At 44.3% G+C, this 23,050-nt stretch overlaps 1 protein-coding gene across 6 annotated transcripts in view; it reads right to left on the bottom strand.

The window, feature by feature from the left end:
• TPST1 (tyrosylprotein sulfotransferase 1) overlaps positions 1-23,050 on the bottom strand; it is a 248,922-nt gene that overhangs the window by 157,875 nt on the left and 67,997 nt on the right. For all 6 annotated transcript variants that reach the window (XM_063953848.1, XM_063953847.1, XM_063953856.1 and 3 more), the window contains exon 2: positions 5,085-6,029. In XM_063953848.1, coding sequence (XP_063809918.1) covers positions 5,085-5,923 — 839 coding nt within the window. In that variant the 5' untranslated portion in view covers positions 5,924-6,029. The remainder of the gene's footprint in view (positions 1-5,084; positions 6,030-23,050) is intronic.

Below are 23,050 nucleotides of genomic sequence, written 5' to 3'. Positions count from 1 at the left end.
GTGGGGCCACAGAAAGTAAAACAGAAGGAAGTGGTTAATAAAAGGATTTTAAATATATCAGCTGGGGCTAATTAGAAACCACATTACAAGGTTAGTAATACTTAATACTTCCGGTTCCGGCGGACTTCCATCCTATATCCGCCGGAAGTGCGTGCGTTCCACGGCCCGTGGAACGCAAAATTACGTACTACAATCATTACAAAGTGGTATACTGTAATTAGTTTTATATTCTTGCTGATAAGGGAGGCACTATTTTAAAGCTATCAATCTGTATACATTATTTCTAGTTATATCTATACATGCTTATTAGAATAGTAATTACTAACTCCACCCACACAGGAAATGACCTAATGGACTTAGGGTATTTAAGGAAGCCTTTTTAGTCTCCTCCTCATACACCTTGAAAAAGACCACACATCAGGTCGAAACGCGTTGGTGAGGAGCTAAAAGGATACCAGGATTGACCTTTGGGACTGATACCCTGCTGACCAGTAGTGGTGAGAAACCCGGGAACTTTTTTTCTCCCCTTTGGCCAGCAATTCCATCTGGCATCTAAACCCAGAGGTCCTTCGTACTTTTATTGTGTTATTTGTACTTTTTATTTTTTCTGGAATAAATGTAAAGAACTGTTTTTATCACGTGGATTCCAGAACATTTTTTATGGTACTATCTGAACCCATCTGGTACTGGGAAAAGAAACCTTTATGAGCTTGAACCATCTCCGTTGATGTAAGCGGTTAAAGTGAGCATTTCAGATTATCCCATGTGAGATTTGAACCTTTAAAGAAAGATACCTTTATGTGTGATTCAATATTTGTTTACATGTAAGCCCCCATGTAAGCTGCCTTTTTCTATCCGATGTCACTATATGGGTGGTCCCATACATACCTACCTTTGCATCACCACCCTGTTAACTAAGGGTACCCTTAACAGGTGAATACCTTTTTAAGAAATCCTTTTATTAACCACTTCCTTCTGTTTTACTTTCTGTGGCCCCACTGGGGAAGTCACGAGGAATTATCTGAAGGAATCAGGGAGGATCGATAAAAGAAACCTTGATGTGTTTATCCATACTCCATCTGATGTAAGCACACATGTGAGCATTCCCCCATTTTCTGTACGGTTAACTGTGACGGGAAAAGAAACCTTTATAAGAATTTTCTCCTATGCTCTGTGTAAGAACATTGTGAGCACACAATTGACTGTTTTGTCACAAGGGTGACCCCATAAGAACTTTAAGAAACATACACCACCCATAAGGAGGAAGATTGAGGATTCATCCTTTTATATTTTCACATCCAAATGTGTATGATATAGGAACTGAGGTTCTTTTCTTTCTTGTCCCCCCCTTCTTTTCTCCCACGAATTGAACTGACGGAGACGGCTGGAAAATACCTCATCAACACTAGACCTCTTGAGAAGTGAAGCCTCTCTAGAATCACAGGAGAACTTATTATTTATATCATTTATTGTATTGTTACTATACGGCGCGCTACTGTGAGTGTGTACCAAAATTCTATTTGGGCGTGTGTACACACCCGCCCAGTTCATGACGTGAGTCCCCGACGGATCGGGCAGTGTGTATGCTCAACACACTGCCCGAACCGTCCATAAATATATCTGCCGAACAATTGATCGGCAGATATATCTATCAGTGTGTACCCACCTTAAGAATAACCTTGCTTATAAAGAATGCAAGCTTGTTATTTACTACAGTATATTCTGTGGTGGAGGGACAAAGATTTATAAATGCACTATAAAAAAAAAAAAAAAAAAGTATTTCCTATAAAGGAAAATAATATAATAACCTATGTACCTCTTCAGAAGTCTAGATGCCACCATAGGTGGTTGAATATTTAGAATGTGTGTAAATGGCCAGTGCAGAGACCAACTGCACAGTACTGCTGGGTTACATGTGCTACTCAGCATGGGGAAAGGGGTTCAAACGGGTGTAGTATGGTATGCCGGCGGCCGGGATCCCCGAGACCAGCATACCGGCGCTAGCATCCCGACCGAATGCAAATGAGCCCCTTGCGGGCTTGCTGCGCTTGCCACACTGCGGGCACAGTGACGCGCCACGCTATTTATTCTCCTTCCGGGGGGGGCTTGTGGACCCCCAAGAGGGAGAATAGTTGTCGGTATGCCGGGTGTCGGGATTCCGGCGCAGGCATACTGAATACCACCCGTTTCAAACAGCTCTGTGTAGGGTCGCCTGGTGCAGTACTGAGCTACTTAGTATTGTTTGTAGCCAGTTGGAGGTTCAATGCAAGTGTGGAGATGCTATGAGAAGCAGTTTTCAAGTTTCAGCTGCCCCAGCTTAAAGGCTGCTATTTCAGTGTTCGTAGTTTGTGGTATTGCATGAGGTGTTCCTACATTTTTACTTCTGCAGCACGGCTACTGTGATTCTTGTCGCTGTGAGTCACAGAATGTTTGCGCCCACTCTCTCCTCTGAGTGTGATTGCACACACTGTAGGAGGTGACGGGACATGGTAGAGGCTAAGGGGTATATGCAATTGAAGTCGAAAGCTGCCGTCTGTCAAAAAGACGGCAGTTTTCGACTTTTTAAGGGAGAGACGGGGGACAGCCGCGGGCAGACAGGAGAGAGAAGCGCTACAGTACAGCGCTGCAGCAGGATGTCTCAAAGCCGCGCCGCTCACGGCAGCGTCCACCCGGCTCCAGCAAGTGAGGTCTCCCCGCAGCTCCCCCCCCCCCCAACTTTTTAAAAGTCGAATTGAGAGGAGATTGAATAGGGGTTGTCGGATCATTCCGACAAATGTATGTCGGAATGGATCTGACCGTAATTGAATATACCACTAAGACTGTAGAGCAATTTAAACATGCTTAGGATAGGCATATGAGTATCCTTACAAAGAATTAAGGTTCAAAAAGGGTTGAGATTGCCTAAAAAAAAAAAAAAAAAAGGGGCAGACTAGATGGGCCAAGTGGTTTTTATCTGCCGTCAAATACTATGTTTCTATGTATCTCTGGGGTCGATTCTATTCGGCAACTTAAGAATAGCGCCGGGAATTAGCTCCGGACGCTATTCAATTCAGCTCCAGTTAAGTCGGCGATGTCCCGATCTCGCCGACTTAACAGGTAGTTTTGTCGGGAGAACGGGCATTCTCCGACTTAACTACCCGCGGCAATGCTGATTCCCGACAGAATCAGCCTCGCGCCGGCCGCGAGGCAGCACTTTTGTCGGGTTTCTTCTCTCATCCCCCGGGGATGAGAGAAGAATTCCCGACAATTGCGGGTCACTAGCAGCTGAATTGAATAGCGTCGGGAGCTAATTCCCGGCGCTATTCTTAAGTTGCCGAATAGAATCGACCCCTCTGTGGCAAAAAAAAAAAAAATTGGACATTTTGCTTGCCGTTTTTTCCAGTCATGCTTGTTTGGGTGGGTTAAGCTGGGTACACACTTAAGCCCAGATTACCCATACACACTGGAACGATGTGAATGAGGGATGGAACAATTATGTTAACATACTACTGAAGGCTAGCGATATCGTCAGGTTTGATGTGCAGTACAACAAACCAGACGTTATTAGCAACCACGGGCACCCACGCTGTCCAATATGCGCCGTTGTCAGCGATATGTCGGTCCAATCTGCCGGATCAGACAACATATCGCTCAGTGTCTATCCAGTTTAAGTATGTGTGGTCAAGGTAGATGGGAGAGTGGACTGGCCAGGGGTAGTGACGGCATGTCACCCATAATTGGTGGCAGTGGCAGCTGTGAGCAGAGGAAACACAAATACCATTGGCCAGCACTCACTGCACATGGCACAAAGGGAAAAGGTAAAGAAAATGACAAAATAGATCCCCAAGTTCCAAACCTTCTGAATAACAGGGGGGTTTTAAGAGAGGAGGGTGCAGACTCCGGGTGGGCCCCCCTTCTCTCCACGGCATTGTGCCGGAGTCTATTGCGTATGCACAGGTCCGCCATGGGTGTGATTTTTGCTGCAGCATCCATCGTGGGACTCCGGAAAGGTAAGTATCCCCCCCCCCCCCCCTCCTGGACCAAGGGGCCCGTGTGCACCATACACATTACACCAATGATAGAAACGCCAATGCCTGGGAACAACCACATGATTTCAATGTATAACAACTATGAAGTATTGTCCACTAGTCTTATTTCTTTACACAACCCTAGATGATGGGCCAAAATATAATCGTTCACAGTGAGCTTAGATTCTGGGACCATTCTTGCCAATACTCCGCTCAATAAGATTATTTAGTGGGGGACTAGTTAACACAAGGTGGTCAGTACTCTACAGTAAATAACTTCCTGCACCTACTCTATTACATGGAATTAACAAATGAATCATCTTCCACCATTTTAAATGCACAAATAGGCTATACAAGCTAATGATAATGATATGAAAAAGGGTATAAAGCATCATAATTCTCTACAATAAAGGGAAGCAGCAGGGTAGTTTGATTGGAGTTTTTAGTTTGATATGGTAATATGTGGGTAAAAGTACTGCCTTAGTCTATTACATGGGTTCTTAAGCTCAGTCCTCAGGACCCTAAACAGTGCATGTTTTCCAGATCCCCTCATGGAATCACAGGTGAAAGAAATAACTACACCTGTGGATCTTTAAAAATGTTTCAGTGAGTAATGAATACATCTGAGAACGTGCTAAGTGACCTGGAAAACATGACTTGTTTGGGGTCCTGAGGATAGAGTTTAATTACCACTGGTCTGTTACAACCTCTGTCCTCAAGGCACCCTAGCAGTCCAGGTTTTAAGAATATCCATACTTTGAACCATCTGTGCTAATCAAATTGACTGAAGTGCTAGTTAAGCTACCTACACTTTAAAGTGTATAGCCTTAAAACCTGGACTGTTAGGGTGCCTTGAGGATTGAGTTCGGGACCACTGGGGTTTTATTTGGCAAATCTAATCCCTATCTTATCCGTAGGGGTTTGCTATACAAACATTCTATAAGCGTTTACACATTTGGTAGGAAATACTAATTCTGCCTGAGTTTAAAAATAAAAACCCATAACATAAATGCTAATATTTGTAACTAGTCTCAGCTGTTAATCAAAACCTATACATTTTCTAGAGATAATGCTTACTTTGACAAGGATACACCTCCAGCTTTACCGATCATCTCTTCATGGTGCAATACAGCATCATTCCAAGGAATCTGGAGGAATTTCAACAATGTTTTCATCCAGCGTTCTGGATGTAAAACTAGCTGTTCGTAATGTACCAACATACACGTATCAAAGCCCACTTCTATGCACTGGTTATACATGGTTTCGATGGCACGATTCCACTTTGTTAAGCAATCTCTATAGCTGTTCAGATCAAAGCCAGCAATTGTAACTTTTCTAGAAATCATTGAGTGCACCGAAGCACGTCCATCTCTCACCATCAGTACAAATTTGGCATTTGGAAATATTTTGGCTAAGTATGACAAGGATTTTAAAGCAAATGGATCTTTGTTACACAGGTAAGGCGCAGGCTCTCCATGCTTTACTATTATTTCCAGTAGAAAAGCCTGCATGGCCGAGTCTAGCACTTCATCAGTCACACCAGCTTCATCTAGACGAATTTTTTCCTTGCTCGATCGTGCCCACATTTGTTTAACAGCCAAAATCCGAGGTATCACCCTGGTTTCTTCTCCACATCGAATATCTGGGTGGGCATCAAGCATAGCACGCATGAGTGTAGTTCCACTCCGTGGAACTCCTCCAATAAATATTAACGGCATGTCCTTGTTATATGTATAGCTAGCATTCGCATTATGCTCAGTTCTTAATGTCGCTTTGGGAATTTCCATTTTGACAGGCTGACTGCGTTCTTCTATTCGATGATGGCACTCCATTGCATGATGTCCCAAGTAGAATACAGTTACTGAGCTTATTACAAGACAGGCCAATAGCAAGTTTTGCTTTAGTTTCCCAATCATTTTGACAAAGAGAGTCTGGCTGAGACCGACGGGAACTTTGCAGCTTTCCTTACAGTGTCATGCCAAAAATATTTTACTCCATACAGCTGATGGCCATCTGCCTCATCTGCAGAAAAAAAAAAGAAAAAAAAAAGTTAATTACAGACAAAAATCTGAAAAGAGCTTAAAAAAAAATCTCAGACCAGCAGTTTTGTAGGGCATGATGCAGTCAAACTTTTATTAGAGAACCACAAAAACAACAGTGCGACTGGCATCTGAAATAGAAAAAAATAGTATGATAACTATATGAAAAACAATCTTACGGAAAAATAATGTAAAAACATTTACAAAAATAAATGCAATGAGTAAAAACATGGCATTTGATGATTAAAAGATGTTCAATAAATACAAAAATGCCATTCATGTTAACTAGTTAGTTTTTCCTGTAACAAAAAAAAAAAAAAAACTACCTCAAAGCAGTAAGAGAAGGGACAGCAGAGTCTGACACGCTGACCTAATTAGGCAAACCTTAAACTGTATACAAAACACAGAAACAGGACACAGCAGTACCGTAATGATAGCCAACAATCTGGAAATACAGCTCTATAGAAACAAAATACTGTTGATTATTAAAAGCATTTCTTACCGATAGATTTTGTTACCATACATTAAATTTCAAAAGTTTTTTGTTTGTTTTTCTGACAAAAATGAAGTTTCTTTGTTAATATGTAGCCAGTGCTTCCAAGACTGACCAGTTCCTTTCAGCAGCTGGAATATGACAGAGGATTTAACAGTATCTGACAGGCAGAGCGAACAGTGAGTCAGCGCTCGCAGTGCATTGGCTCACCAACTAAAGATGTATTAATGTTACAAAGCAAAGACAGCAAACATTGCTGCTGAACACAATTCTATTATCATGTGCTGACGCACATTCTCGCTGTATTTATAGATTCTTCCACTGCGTGGATAAGGTCAGCATGAAATGACAGAAACAAATTATTGCTTAAAAGTAGGCTTTTTAATTGACAGATAACATTTCTAGGTAACGACTTCGTTGTGAGAAACAGACGCCTTATAATTTCATTAGTAATATGCAGTAAATATTTTTAAATACACCACACACACACACAACATGGCTACCATTTATTCAGTGATAAACAGAAGGATTATTTGTGTCCAGTGCTCACAATATGGGAAGATGGCAGAGTGAATGTGAATGTCCATTTATTTATTGGACAATCCATGAGACATAGTGCTCCAGATAATCTGGGGAAAAAAATTGTGTATTCCGGACTGCTGCCAGGTAGGTTGTAGGTGAGGTGGCTCCTTTAGGGTGTTTCTTTCTGTCCATTATAACACTATAGTGTAACAACCTGGGTGATGTAGCAGTGTGTGCCTCTCCTTACATCAATGGTGCAGCCACTAGATATAAATGTGGGAGCTATACCCAATTCGCTACAGCTCCCACTATTTCAAAGTAACAAATCTACTTCCTAATATGCTCACATTATGGACAGCAAAATATATGTTGTGTCAATTCAGGGAGCATAGCTGCGTGCAATGAATATAACTGCACACTAAACAGGTTGATAAAGCAGAACGCACATTACAGCAGCACAAACTACCAATGAGCTGTAACAAAGGAAAAAGCATAAAAGTTACCAACACAGTATGAAATAGCAGTGAATATGCCCCTCTATTTTATAGGAAATCAATCATCATGAGATCCTAATCACTAAGGCATCGGTAGAGGAGTACTTCTTCCAAACTCATACGAAATAAAAAAGACATCTATAAAATTTGAATGCCTCCAAAAATGTACCATTGTCACAGCTATTTAACTGACTAGGGAACTGACCACATTATTGTATTCAATGTTCATCAGACAACTGTAATGAGTATATGATATTTAAATTTTAGTCAAATGTTGCAATTATTTTTATTAAATAAGTTGTAAAAATATGTAGCCATCTATAAATTCTTGTCATAATTCAGAAAATCTAACAAATTGATCGACTAGACACTTAAACACATATCTGTATATAAATAATATAACAAAGTGCTATACTGTATCAAGGAGGGAATTTATTGTTTTATGGGCGCCCCAGGCTCCTATCTAAAGGGAGATTTCTGCAGAGCGCCCAATACGTTGCATGAGTTTGGCTGCTTTACACATCTAAACTCGCTACATTTGGTGCAACAAGCATGATAAGTAATGGGCGCCTGGAGCGCTCGTGCCCATCTACAGAACAATTGAATACTAACCGTTGTGCACCCATTATTTACACATGTCAAAATGAATAACACTTTAGGGATATGAATCTAGTAGGCAGTTGAAGGAGTTAAATATGTGTAATTCAAGAGTTGGGGATCAAAAATATACGTTATGGTAAGAACTTACCGTTGATAATGGTATTTCTCCTAAGTCCACAGGTTCCACAGGATAACATTGGGATATGATGAAGCGACAGCGGATTTGCACCAATCGGTCAATGCTTTTCGGCCTCCCAGCATGCAACGGGCCCGTCCATATATCCATGCCCCCTGGCTCAGGCAAATCAGTTGTATTCCAAAGCTCAAGGCAGGAGCATCATAGATAGCCCTAATCAGGCGAGAAGAACACATACACATCCTTCCGTACAAGAAGGAAGAGGTTAGTGAGTAAAAGGTTCCCCAAATCATGTGCGTCAGGGTGGGATCCCTGTGGACTTAGGAGAAATACCGTTATCAACGGTAAGTTCTTACCATAACGTATATTTCTCCGGCAGGGTCCACAGGTTATCCACAGTATAACATTGGGATTTCCCAAAGCAATTTAGTGGTGGGGACGCTCCTAATCGGACAGGAGAATCCTTCGCCTGAATTCAGCATCATGAGATGCAAAGGTATCCATGGCATAATGTCTAATGAATATATTAATGGAAGACCATGTGGCTACCTTACATATCTGTTCTGCTGAAGCACCACGTTGTGCTGCCCATGATGGGCCTACCTTACGAACAGAGTGAGCAGAAACATTAGCCGGAACAGGGAGATCAGCTTGAGACTATGCTTCTGAAATCGTCATCCGAAGCCACCTTGCCAGTGTCTGCTTATCAGCAGGCCATCCTCTCTTCTGAAATCCGTAGAGAATGAAGAGAGAATCTGTCTTTCTAATGGCACTGGTACAATCCACGTAGATCCTTAATGCACGGACCACGTCCAGCGATGCATCTCCCGCAGAAAGGCCGGTACTTGGAAAGCCGGTACTACAATTTCTTCATTAAGGTAGAATTTAGACACCACCTTAGGAAGATACCCAGATCTAGTTCCAAGAACTGCTTTATCTGGATAAAAAAAAAAAAAAATCAGAAATGGGCAACGACATGACAATGCCCCTAAATCTGACACTCTTCTAAGCTGACGCCATGGCAGTAGAAAGAGAACTTTAGCTGTCAACCATTTTAAGATCCACTTTATTAAGTGGTTCAGATGGGGCAACTTGAAGGGCCTTTAGGACTAAATTTAAGTCCCAAGGCACTGTAGGAGGAACAATAGGAGGTTGAACGCGCAGCATTCCCTGGAAAAAAGTACACATCTCCTGTAAAAAGCTGCAATTTTCTTTTGGAACCATACAGTCAATGCTGACACTTGCACTCTCAAGGAAGCCACCTTCAAACCTTATCCATTCCTGACTAAAGGAATGCCAAGACCCTGGAAACTCTGAAAGACCTAGGGTCCATTTTCCGCTCACTGCACCAATGAATATTAGTTTGCCATATTCGGTGATAAATTCGAACGGAGGAAAGTTTCCTTGCTCTGAGCATTGTTTGAATTACCTGTTGTGAGAATCCTCTTGACTTCAGGATAGAGGTTTCAAGAGCCACGGCGTCAAAGACGGTCGATCCAGATGTCTGTGATAACAAGGACCCTGCATCAGTAGATCTGGACGTTCAGGGAGCAGGAGTGGGGCATCCATCGACATTCAGATCTGTGAACCAATGCCTCACGACACCCTTTCCTTGCTTTATCTTTCTCACCACCTTTGGTAATAGGGTGATTGAAGGAAACACATAAGCCAGATGAAAGTCCCATCTCACCGACAGTGCATCCACAAAGATCGCTCTGGGATCCTTTGTTCTTGACCTGTATGTGAGAACTTTGTTGTTCTGACGGAACGCCATGAGATCTCTCTCTGGCAACCCCCATTTGTCTACTTGGGTCTGGAACACCTCCAGGTGTAGAGCCCATTCACTTTGCCTGAATGGCGTGTCGACTGAGAAAATCCGCTTCCCGGTTTAGGACCCCAGAACGAACACTGCGGACAAGGCTGGATGATGAAGTTCTGCTTTTAGTATGTGACTTACCTCCTTCATCGCTTTTCAGCTGCGAGTTCCTCCCTGATGGTTGAGGTACGCCACTGCAGTCGCATTTTCCGAGCAGATCTGAACTGGTTTTCCCCCGAAGAATGTCCTTTGCCTGAATCAGTGCCATGTATATGGCCCGAAGTTCCAATATATTTATTGGCAGGCAACCTTCTTCCTTGGTCCATTTCCCCTGGAAACACAACCTTCCTGACACTGCTCCCCAGCCCTGGAGACTGGCATCTGTTGTCAGAATTTCCCAATCTGATATCCAAAAGGATCTCCCCTTGTCCGGATGGGATGTCTGTAGCCACCAGGCTAATTACCTTCTTACTTCTATCGTAAGAACCATAGTCTGCGTTTTTATCATCGGATGCAACCCATGCCATTTGGCAAGAATCAGATGCTGCAGAGGCCTCGAGTGGAAATGTGCATACTCCACCATCAATCCCATCACATGCATTTCTGCGTGAATGGATACCTTTGGACTGTGTAGCAAGTCCTGAATCCTTGACTGAACCTTGGATATCTTGTTCCGAGGTAAAATGACTCTCTGAAGACTTGAATCCAGTACAGCCCCCAAGTGAGTCATCCGTTGTGACGGAACCAGAGACGATTTTGCCCAGTTTATGAGCTACCCATGCCTTTGCAGACACGTTATTGTCTGTTGCAGATGACAGAAGAGCAATTCCTGCGACTGTGCCAGGATTAAGAGATCGTCGAGGTATGTAAAAATTCTTATCCCCTGCTGGCATAGATAAGCTGCCATTACCACCATAATCTTGGTAAATACTCTGGGGGCTGTGGCTAACCCAAAAGGTAGGGCCTGGAACTGAAAATGCTGTTGGAGGATAGCGAACCTGAGAAAGCACCGATGTTACAGTGCTATAGGAACATGTAGGTAAGCATCCTGTATAGCCAGGGATACCATATAATCCCCTGGATCCCTGACCATATGATGGAACGTAAGTCTCCATATGAAACAGAGGTACCCAAATGTACTTGTTCACACTTTGAGATTGAGAATGGGCTGAAATGACCCATTTGGTTTCTGAACTAGAAACAGGTTGAAGTAAAAACCCTGTCCTCGTTGCGCAGGAGGAACTGGAATGATTACTCCTCACTGAAGCAATTTCGGAACTGCCTCTTGCAAAGCTCTGGCCTTCGTCTTTTCTTGAAGGCAAAAGCATAACCTAGAGATACCGCTTCCTGCACCCAGGCATCTGTTGTAGACTACTGCCATGTCTGTGCAAACTGAAGAAGTCAGCCCCCCAACCCTGGGATCCCCCAGGTGGAGGCCCGCACCATCAGGCTGATGGCTTATCTGTTTTACCACCTGGTACTCTGGTAGCCCAATGCCTTTTAGTCTTACCAGACTTGTTGTATTGGGACTGCCTGCCATCGCTTTTTCCTTTAGCTTTTCCTTGAGACTGAAAGGGCCGAAAAGCCAGAACTTTAGGTTTGAAATTGTATGTGGAAAGAAACTTTATCATCTTCTTGGAGTCTGCTTCTGACTCCAAAATAGGTCAATTCTTTACCAAAAAGAATATCTCCAGAAAAAGGCAAAGATTCCAAAACCTTCATAGATTCTGAATCAGCCTTCCACGTACGTAGCCAAACCGCTCTGCGAGCAGCGATTGTTGAAGTAGATGCCCTGGAGGCAATAGTACCCATATCCAATGCTGCTTCTTCCAAGAACATTGCAGCCTGTTTTATATGTACTATATGGGATTTTTGCTCTCCAGATGCTATTGAAAAATCCCCCTCCAATGCATCAGCCCAGGCAGCCACTGCCTTTGCCATCCAAGCTGAAGCCATGGCTGGCCTTATGACTGCCCCAGACAGGGAAAAAATGGTTTTTAAAAAACCATCCACTCTCCTATCTGTGACATCATTTAATGATGTTGAAGGCAAAGGTAATATAGATTTTCACTTAACTGTTTTGGGATGTTTAAACACAGGTGCCTTGGTTTTTAACACAGGCTCTGCTGAATCCTCTAAGAATAGAATGGCTTTCATTGCTTTAATTAACTCAGCTGTATCCACTGAGCTGAGACCTTCCTCCTCCTCTTCGTATGCCGAAGCAGAGTTTATTGAGCTTTCATCCTCCGATGAATCCTCATCTGAAACATGTGTAGCCCGTGAGGATGAAGATTTAACTTACCACTGGCTTATCAGCCGGTTTCTTTTGAGAGGCTGCTGCTGGAAGAGATAAACCGCAAGTGGGAAGCTGCATGTAAGGGTTAATCGTGTAATCTATCCCTGGTACAGGAGTTGGAGGAATTATCCGTTCAGCTATACAAGATAATGTCTGTGCAAACATAGCCCAAGGTGGATCAACCTGCACCTGAATCTGCCTTATATTTTTCAAGAGACCCTGGTGAAAGCTAAAAACAATTTGCACACAAACCATTCTGAACCAGATCCTGAGAGGTTAACACAGCTTTGCAAAACAAACATGATATGAGTGTTGGTGTTGCTGTGAGCGCATCTTCCTCACCTTTGCAGCTCTTAGACATGATAAATAATCAACACTTCCACAGTGTACCACACAATTTCTGACTGTAATTACTTTAAGCTTTTAAAGTGACCCACAATCTGACCCTACCCATGCACCAGCATTGAGGATCGGAACAGAAAAAAACCCTGACATTATATATATATATATATATATTCAGCAATCCCACTAGCAGTCACATGATAAACATTAGTATAATAAGCAATATGAGCACATCACCTACAACTACATTTCAAGTATGTAGGAGAACAAATTACTGAATCATGTTTAAACAGATCTACCGTATTCAGACGCATAGTGAAAGAAACAACAGTAATAGTATACAGACTCATATGCAATAATCACTTATCTAACTAGTCGTACTCAACAAGGTAGATAGAGACTTAGTGCTGTATTACCCGTACTCAGTAGAGTGGGATACAGGGAGATTCACCCTGCTTCCAGGACCGATCAATACGTTAGCGAACGCTGAGTGAATCCAGACGCTACTAGTGTACACTGGCGCTCCATGAACCTATAGTGAACACAGACGCACCCGTCACACAGCCGCCTATGCTGCGACTGGGTCCCCTTCGTGTACAGCGTCTGTGACGTTAGCGGGAAACAATTCATGGCGGGAGACTCTGAGAAAACTGGTCATGAACTGGGGGGAGGAGCGACCAGGAGAGCGTCTGACTCCCCACTGCTAATATCAACCCTAGGGATCACGGCCTCATACTATTCCTAGAGCCTCTGATCCCTAAGCCCTAGCGCTGATGCACCAGAGGTGGCAGCCGCGTCAGCGACTGTTTGGTAGTCTTCTCCCAAAACAGTGCTGGCTGTGACCATATTCCACTTCTAAGCGGCACTGTACTCGTGGGTAAGCGTTGTCGCGACCCGGCAGAGAGTTGTTGGAGCGACTCTTTCTAAGGTACGTATAAGACGCTTTATAGAAAGATCACTTAAGAAAAAAATAGTAAGACTATAAAAATAAAATAAGAAGGCTAAAAACCAGCAGCCCTCTGACCATGGTCTGGCTCCTGCCGATCCAAACAAAAAACGGATTTACCTCAGCCAGGAGGCGGGGATATATGGACGGGCCCATTGCATGCTGGGAGGCCAAAAAGCTTTGACCAATTGGTGCAAATCCGCTGTCGCTTCATCATATCCCAATGTTATCCTGTGGATAACCTGCGGACCCTGCCAGGGAAAGTCCCACTTATCATCCATAGGTGTTGGTAGCTACATAACCTGCTGTATAAAAAAAAAAAAAAATCCTTTCAGTGTGATTTTATCAGTGGTATAAAAAAGAAACGTCAGGAAAGGAAATTTCCACTCTTGGCATTGTGATTAAGCCATCAAACATGCTCTGGCCTTGGTGAGTGCATTGATCAGGACAAGCAACTAGTGATAGTACCAATCTAATTACACACCCCGTGGATATTTCACTATTACTATCATCAACTTTGACATGGAGTTATTTATTGTATTTCATCTGCAGTGCACATGGTTTGGCCATTAGAGAACAAATTTGCTGCTACGATCAGATCTGAGTTAGGCCCACTATTCATTACACTGTCGTACACCTTGCTATCATACACACTATATAGAATATTGTTGATTTTGTACTGTGAATATTCCCTCTCCATTTCAGGATAGACTTTCATTAGGAAGCTGCAGTAGCTCACCTAAAAGGAGTGACAGTCGCAAGTTTATTTACTAAGTGCTTCCGATAGGGTTTATGTATGATATTTAAAAGGGCAGCGCTTTTATTAGCTCTGTCTTGCAAAAAAAAAAAAAAAAATCACTGCGATCACAAACGAGAGTTTGGATGCCCAAAGCAGGGAGTTTAGACGGGTTTAGCAATTTAGATGGGAGTTTTAGACGCCCAAAACTATTTAGTACCCACAAACTATCCTTTATGATTGAAATATCTGCTCATATATTACTGGCAGCACTTGCTTTTACTGCTTAAATTGCAAACATCTGCCCTTACTATGCACTTTATTGTATTTTTTATGCAGACCAATTTGGGGAATTTTGCTATATGTATTTCACTGAAAGGATACATTTGAATTAATGAATAATATGTCCATTTACTTCCTCTGATAATCTGTTAATTGCAAACACCTGTTATCTATTTACTGTGCTATGTTTGTACATTTTTATTAGGGAGACCAATTCCACTTAATGGAGTATGAAAATTAATGTGTTCCACACAAACATTATTATAATATTAACGCATAAGGTAGTGTTGTAATGTTGTAGAATGGTTTCTCTCATAAGATCCACTATTATCATCACATATATATTCCACTGAGATATCCATTTTGATATCACCTCCTCAATATTTCACCACTAGCAGCTGTTACAATTACTATCTTTAGAGACTACATCCCAAATATTTTATTGTAGGCATATTTCTAGTGTAATTGACACAATTTTTAACTTCACAGACTGATATGAACGTTCTCGTTTATATCGTTCTGTGTGGAGGCACCAGCGATGAACGATGCGTGGCCCCGCGCTCGTTCATCGCTGGTGCCCCGTCGCTTGTGCATGCAGGCCAACATGGACGAGATCATCCATACGAGGGAGTGAAGAAACTTCACACACACCCCCCGTCACTGCTCCCCCCCCCCATCCCCGCCACCGGGTCGCGAGTCGGACGTATCCGCCATCGGGCAGCTCGGCGGCGGATCGGTATGTGTATAGGGCCCATTAAGCTGGGCATACAGTCGGATAAAAAGCCTGACTTTTTATCCGACAGCCTGACAGAGTGTATGTCCACACAATATCTTAATCCTCCTCTGGATAGGATACTTTTCCCATTCCTCCACTGTGATGAAACAGTAAATGTCAGTCGGTTACGGTAGGACATATAATGCCAGATACGGCAGACTTGCAATTTAAAAATATCCCATGGGACAGATATGCTGGCCAGCATATACGACCGATCAATAGTTTCAGATCAGTTGTGCACATACCCAGCACAATTATCTGGGTGATCTGCTGATATCAGGTGGACTGCCCAGATATTTGTATAACGTATGCCCAGCATTACAAATGAATGCATCACATCTGTTACAGTGTGACTAGTAATAAAAAAACAGATTAAAGTAGTATATATTTTGTAACCAGCAATGTATAAAACTCACAGTACGTAGACTGTACAGAATGAACTAGACTGTGCTCAAAAAGCTGTAATTAGGGTGCTGGTCACAACACATTCTATAATGACAGACTTAATTTAAGGGTGTGTGTCTAAATTTTGGTATTTGATGAAGAGGTTACCATTTATAAAAGGCACTTTAAATTTGGTATCACTGGCAGTAATTTTCCTTTGAAGGTTTGCAATTGCAAAGGAAATTAAAAAAGTAAAATATGTATTTTGTATAAAAAGAAGAGTCACAGCAACCAGTCTTTTCCTTCTGGACACTGAAAGAAAAACTATCTTGCATATCAACTGGGTTAAGTAATGCAGTACTTCTTGTATAATACAGTAAAGATTTTCTGAAACGTCCATTGTACCCAGTTTTCATTATCAGCTTTTAAGACCAATAATGTTTCATAACCCTAATCACATTGTGAATCCACTATGAGGTATATATTCAATTGAAGTCGGAAACTGCCGTCTTGTCAGAAAGACGTCAGTTTCAGACTATTTTAGGTTGCAAGGGGTTCCGACCTATTCAATGGAGCCCTAATTTTTCTGACAAGTCGGGATTTCCAAGTTGGAAAGCTCGTGGATCGGCGGAATAGCCACTGATCCACGTGCTTCTGTCGGAAACGCCCACAAATTCGACAGTTTTTGGCCTCGTTTACGACAATGTCACTCAGACTTTAAAAACTGTTGGAATGACATTGTCGAGAATGGTGCTTTGTCGGATCCTTTCCGACAATGCATGTCGGAAAGGATCAGACTTCAATTGAATATACCCGTATATATGAAATGTACCAACACGGTCATGTGTAAAACAAGCCATAGGTATTCCAAGAGCAGCATTTCTCAAAAAGTTTCTGTAAATGTTTACCAGGCACATTACATTACAGACATGGGGTATATTCAATTAAAGTCTGATCCATCCCGAGATCCATTTGTCGTAATTAATCAGACAGGACCTATTCAATGAACGGCCAAATCAGACAGGATTTGGCCATTCCTGACAATCTCAATCCGACTTTAAAAAAAGTCAGATTGAGGAGATGAGGGAGCTGAGAGGAGGAGATGAGGGAGCTGAGAGGAGGAGACGGGGGAGAGCAGCGGGGAGACGGGGGAGAGCAGGTTTGGCCTGGTCACAGTGTCAATCCGACTTTTTTAAAAATCAGATTGAGATTGTCGGAACCTGGGAGAAAACCGGATTTGGCTCCGTTTCTGACAGAAGCACGCGGATCGGCGGCTATTTCGCCGATCCACGTGCTTTCCCACAACTCGAAATTACCGACTTGTTGGAAAATTCTGGGGTCTACTGAATAGGTCAGAACCCATTCCAACCTTAAAAATAAGAATTTACTTACCGATAATTCTATTTCTCGGAGTCCGTAGTGGATGCTGGGGTTCCTGAAAGGACCATGGGGAATAGCGGCTCCGCAGGAGACAGGGCACAAAAAGTAAAGCTTTCCGATCAGGTGGTGTGCACTGGCTCCTCCCCCTATGACCCTCCTCCAAGCCTCAGTTAGGTACTGTGCCCGGACGAGCGTACACAATAAGGGAGGAATTTTGAATCCCGGGTAAGACTCATACCAGCCACACCAATCACACCGTACAACTTGTGATCTAAACCCAGTTAACAGTATGATAACAGAGGAGCCTCTGAAAGATGGCTCCCTACAACAATAACCCGAATTAGTTAACAATAACTATGTACAATTATTGCAGATAATCCGCACTTGGGATGGGCGCCCAGCATCCACTACGGACTCCGAGAAATAGAATTATCGGTAAGTAAATTCTTATTTTCTCTATCGTCCTAGTGGATGCTGGGGTTCCTGAAAGGACCATGGGGATTATACCAAAGCTCCCAAACGGGCGGTAGAGTGCGGATGACTCTGCAGCACCGAATGAGAGAACTCCAGGTCCTCCTTAGCCAGAGTATCAAATTTGTAAAATTTTACAAACGTGTTTTCCCCTGACCACGTAGCTGCTCGGCAAAGTTGTAATGCCGAGACCCCTCGGGCAGCCGCCCAAGATGAGCCCACCTTCCTTGTGGAGTGGGCCTTTACAGATTTAGGCTGTGGCAGGCCTGCCACAGAATGTGCAAGTTGGATTGTGCTACAGATCCAACGAGCAATCGTCTGCTTAGACGCAGGAGCACCCATCTTGTTGGGTGCATACAATATAAACAACGAGTCAGATTTTCTGACTCCAGCTGTCCTTGCAATATATATTTTCAATGCTCTGACAACGTCCAGTAACTTGGAGTCCTCCAAGTCACTTGTAGCCGCAGGCACTACAATAGGCTGGTTCAGATGAAATGCTGACACCACCTTAGGGAGAAAATGCGGACGAGTCCGCAGTTCCGCCCTGTCCGAATGGAAAATCAGATATGGGCTTTTGTAAGATAAAGCTGCCAGTTCTGACACTCTCCTGGCCGAAGCCAGGGCTAGTAGCATGGTCACTTTCCATGTGAGATATTTCAAATCCACATTTTTTAGTGGTTCAAACCAATGAGATTTTAGAAAGTCCAAAACCACATTGAGATCCCACGGTGCCACTGGAGGCACCACAGGAGGCTGTATATGCAGCACTCCCTTAACAAAAGTCTGGACTTCAGGGACTGAAGCCAATTCTTTCTGGAAGAAAATCGACAGGGCCGAAATTTGAACCTTAATAGATCCCAATTTGAGACCCATAGACAATCCTGATTGCAGGAAATGTAGGAATCGACCCAGATGAAATTCCTCCGTCGGAGCACTCCGATCCTCGCACCACGCAACATATTTTCGCCAAATGCGGTGATAATGTTGCACGGTTACTTCCTTCCTTGCTTTAATCAAAGTAGGAATGACTTCTTCCGGCATGCCTTTTTCCTTTAGGATCCGGCGTTCAACCGCCATGCCGTCAAACGCAGCCGCGGTAAGTCTTGAAACAGACAGGGACCCTGCTGAAGCAAGTCCCTCCTTAGAGGTAGAGGCCACGGATCTTCCGTGATCATCTCTTGAAGTTCCGGGTACCAAGTCCTTCTTGGCCAATCCGGAACCACTAGTATCGTTCTTACGCCTCTTTGCCGTATAATTCTCAATACTTTTGGTATGAGAGGCAGAGGAGGAAACACATACACCGACTGGTACACCCAAGGCGTTACCAGCGCGTCCACAGCTATTGCCTGCGGATCTCTTGACCTGGCGCAATACCTGTCCAGTTTTTTGTTGAGGCGAGACGCCATCATGTCCACCATTGGTCTTTCCCAACGGGTTACCAGCATGTGGAAGACTTCTGGATGAAGTCCCCACTCTCCCGGGTGAAGGTCGTGTCTGCTGAGGAAGTCTGCTTCCCAGTTGTCCACTCCCGGGATGAACACTGCTGACAGTGCTATCACATGATTCTCTGCCCAGCGAAGAATCCTTGCAGCTTCTGCCATTGCACTCCTGCTTCTTGTGCCGCCCTGTCTGTTCACATGGGCGACTGCCGTGATGTTGTCCGACTGGATCAACACCGGTTTTCCCTGAAGCAGAGGTTCTGCCTGGCTTAGAGCATTGTAGATTGCTCTTAGTTCCAGAATGTTTATGTGAAGAGACGTTTCCAGGCTCGTCCACACTCCCTGGAAGTTTCTTCCTTGTGTGACTGCTCCCCAGCCTCTCAGGCTGGCGTCCGTGGTCACCAGGATCCAATCCTGTATGCCGAATCTGCGGCCCTCCAATAGATGAGCACTCTGCAACCACCACAGAAGAGATACCCTTGTCCTTGGAGACAGGGTTATCCGCTGGTGCATCTGAAGATGCGACCCTGACCATTTGTCCAACAGATCCCTCTGGAAAATTCTTGCGTGGAATCTGCCGAATGGAATTGCTTCGTAAGAAGCCACCATTTTTCCCAGGACTCTTGTGCATTGATGTACAGACACCTTTCCTGGTTTTAGGAGGTTCCTGACAAGCTCGGATAACTCCTTGGCTTTTTCCTCCGGGAGAAAAACCTTTTTCTGAACCGTGTCCAGAATCATCCCTAGGAACAGCAGACGAGTTGTTGGCATTAACTGGGATTTTGGAATATTCAGAATCCACCCGTGCTGTTTTAGCACTTCTTGAGACAGTGCTAATCCCATCTCTAGCTGTTCTCTGGACCTTGCCCTTATCAGGAGATCGTCCAAGTATGGGATAATTAATACGCCTTTTCTTCGAAGAAGAATCATCATCTCGGCCATTACCTTTGTAAAGACCCGAGGTGCCGTGGACAATCCGAACGGCAGCGTCTGAAACTGATAGTGACAGTTTTGTACGACGAACCTGAGGTACCCCTGGTGTGAGGGGTAAATTGGAACGTGGAGGTACGCATCCTTGATGTCCAAGGATACCATAAAGTCCCCTTCTTCCAGGTTCGCTATCACTGCTCTGAGTGACTCCATCTTGAACTTGAACTTCTTTATGTACAGGTTCAATGACTTCAGATTTAGAATAGGTCTTACCGAGCCATCCGGCTTCGGTACCACAAATAGAGTGGAATAATACCCCTTTCCTTGTTGTAGAAGAGGTACCTTGACTATCACCTGCTGAGAGTACAGCTTGTGAATGGCTTCCAAGACCGTCTCCCTTTCGGAGGGGGACGTTGGTAAAGCAGACTTCAGGAAACGGCGAGGTGGATCTGTCTCTAGTTCCAACCTGTATCCCTGAGATATTATCTGCAGGATCCAGGGATCTACCTGCGAGTGAGCCCACTGCGCGCTGAAATTCTTGAGACGACCGCCCACCGCCCCCGAGTCCGCTTGAGAAGCCCCAGCATCATGCTGAGGCTTTTGTAGAAGCGGGGGAGGGCTTCTGTTCCTGGGAAGGAGCTGCCTGTTGCTGTCTCTTCCCCCTTCCTCTGCCTCGTGGCAGATATGAATATCCCTTTGCTCTCTTGTTTTTAAAGGAACGAAAGGGCTGCGGTTGAAAAGTCGGTGTCTTTTTCTGTTGGGGAGTAACTTGAGGTAAAAAGGTGGATTTCCCGGCTGTAGCCGTGGCCACCAAATCTGATAGACCGACTCCAAATAACTCCTCCCCTTTATACGGCAAAACTTCCATATGCCGTTTTGAGTCCGCATCGCCTGACCACTGTCGCGTCCATAAACTTCTTCTGGCCGAAATGGACATAGCACTTACCCGTGATGCCAGTGTGCAGATATCCCTCTGTGCATCACGCATATAAAGAAATGCATCCTTTATTTGCTCTAAAGACAGTAAAACATTGTCCCTATCCAGGGTATCAATATTTTCAATCAGGGACTCTGACCAAGCTACTCCAGCACTGCACATCCAGGCTGTCGCTATAGCTGGTCGTAGTATAACACCTGTATGTGTATATACTTTTTTGGATATTTTCCATCCTCCTATCTACTGGATCTTTAAGTGCGGCCGTCTCAGGAGAGGGTAACGCCACTTGTTTAGATAAGCGTGTGAGCGCCTTGTCCACCCTAGGAGGTGTTTCCCAGCGCGCCCTAACCTCTGGCGGGAAAGGGTATAAAGCCAATAACTTCTTTGAAATTAGCATCTTTTTATCGGGGGCAACCCACGCTTCATCACACACCTCATTTAGTTCTTCTGATTCAGGAAAAACTATAGGTAGTTTTTTCACACCCCACATAATACCCTGTTTAGTGGTACCTGTAGTATCAGCTAAATGTAACGCCTCCTTCATTGCCAAAATCATATAACGTGTGGCCCTACTGGAAAATACGGTTGATTCGTCACCGTCACCACTGGAATCAGTGCCCGTGTCTGGGTCTGTGTCGACCGACTGAGGCAAAGGGCGTTTTACAGCCCCTGACGGTGTTTGAGGCGCCTGGACAGGCACTAATTGATTGTCCGGCCGTCTCATGTCGTCAAACGACTGCTTTAGCGTGTTGACACTATCCCGTAATTCCATAAATAAAGGCATCCATTCTGGTGTCGACCCCCTAGGAGGTGACATCCCCATATTTGGCAATTGCTCCGCCTCCACACCAATATCGTCCTCATACATGTCGACACACACGTACCGACACACAGCAGACACACAGGGAATGCTCTTAACGAAGACAGGACCCGACTAGCCCTTTGGGGAGACAGAGGGAGAGTCTGCCAGCACACACCAAAGCGCTATATATGACAGGGATAGCCTTATAATAAGTGCTCCCTGTATAGCTGCTTTTATAATATAATTTTTGCCACTATTTTGCCCCCCCTCTCTTGTTTTACCCTGTTTCTGTAGTGCAGTGCAGGGGAGAGACCTGGGAGCCGTCCTGACCAGCGGAGCTGTGTAAGGAAAATGGCGCTGTGTGCTGAGGAGATAGGCCCCGCCCCTTTTCCGGCGGGCTCGTCTCCCGCTCTTTAGTGGATTCTGGCAGGGGTTAAATATCTCCATATAGCCCCCGGAGGCTATATGTGAGGTATTTTTTAGCCAAATAGGTTTTCATTTGCCTCCCAGGGCGCTCCCCTCCCAGCGCCCTGCACCCTCAGTGACTGCCGTGTGAAGTGTGCTGAGAGGAAAATGGCGCACAGCTGCAGTGCTGTGCGCTACCTTTAGAAGACTGAGGAGTCTTCTGCCGCCGATTCTGGACCTCTTCTTGTTTCAGCATCTGCAAGGGGGCCGGCGGCGAGGCTCCGGTGACCATCCAGGCTGTACCTGTGATCGTCCCTCTGGAGCTGATGTCCAGTAGCCAAGAAGCCAATCCATCCTGCACGCAGGTGAGTTCACTTCTTCTCCCCTAAGTCCCTCGTTGCAGTGATCCTGTTGCCAGCAGGACTCACTGTAAAATAAAAAACCTAAGCTAAACTTTTCTAAGCAGCTCTTTAGGAGAGCCACCTAGATTGCACCCTTCTCGGCCGGGCACAAAAATCTAACTGAGGCTTGGAGGAGGGTCATAGGGGGAGGAGCCAGTGCACACCACCTGATCGGAAAGCTTTACTTTTTGTGCCCTGTCTCCTGCGGAGCCGCTATTCCCCATGGTCCTTTCAGGAACCCCAGCATCCACTAGGACGATAGAGAAAAGTCGGTAACCGACGTCTTTCTGACAGACGGCAGCTTTCGACTGCAATTGAATATACCCCATACACTCTACCATACCAGTGCTGCCAAATGTCAATGTCCTATGACTTTTTTGGTTCTAAGGATAAAAGTTTAGTTTTTCTATCACA

Source organism: Pseudophryne corroboree, chromosome 2, assembly GCF_028390025.1.
Source record: "Pseudophryne corroboree isolate aPseCor3 chromosome 2, aPseCor3.hap2, whole genome shotgun sequence".
NCBI lineage: Eukaryota > Metazoa > Chordata > Amphibia > Anura > Myobatrachidae > Pseudophryne > Pseudophryne corroboree.
This window is presented reverse-complemented; position numbering and strand designations above follow the sequence as displayed.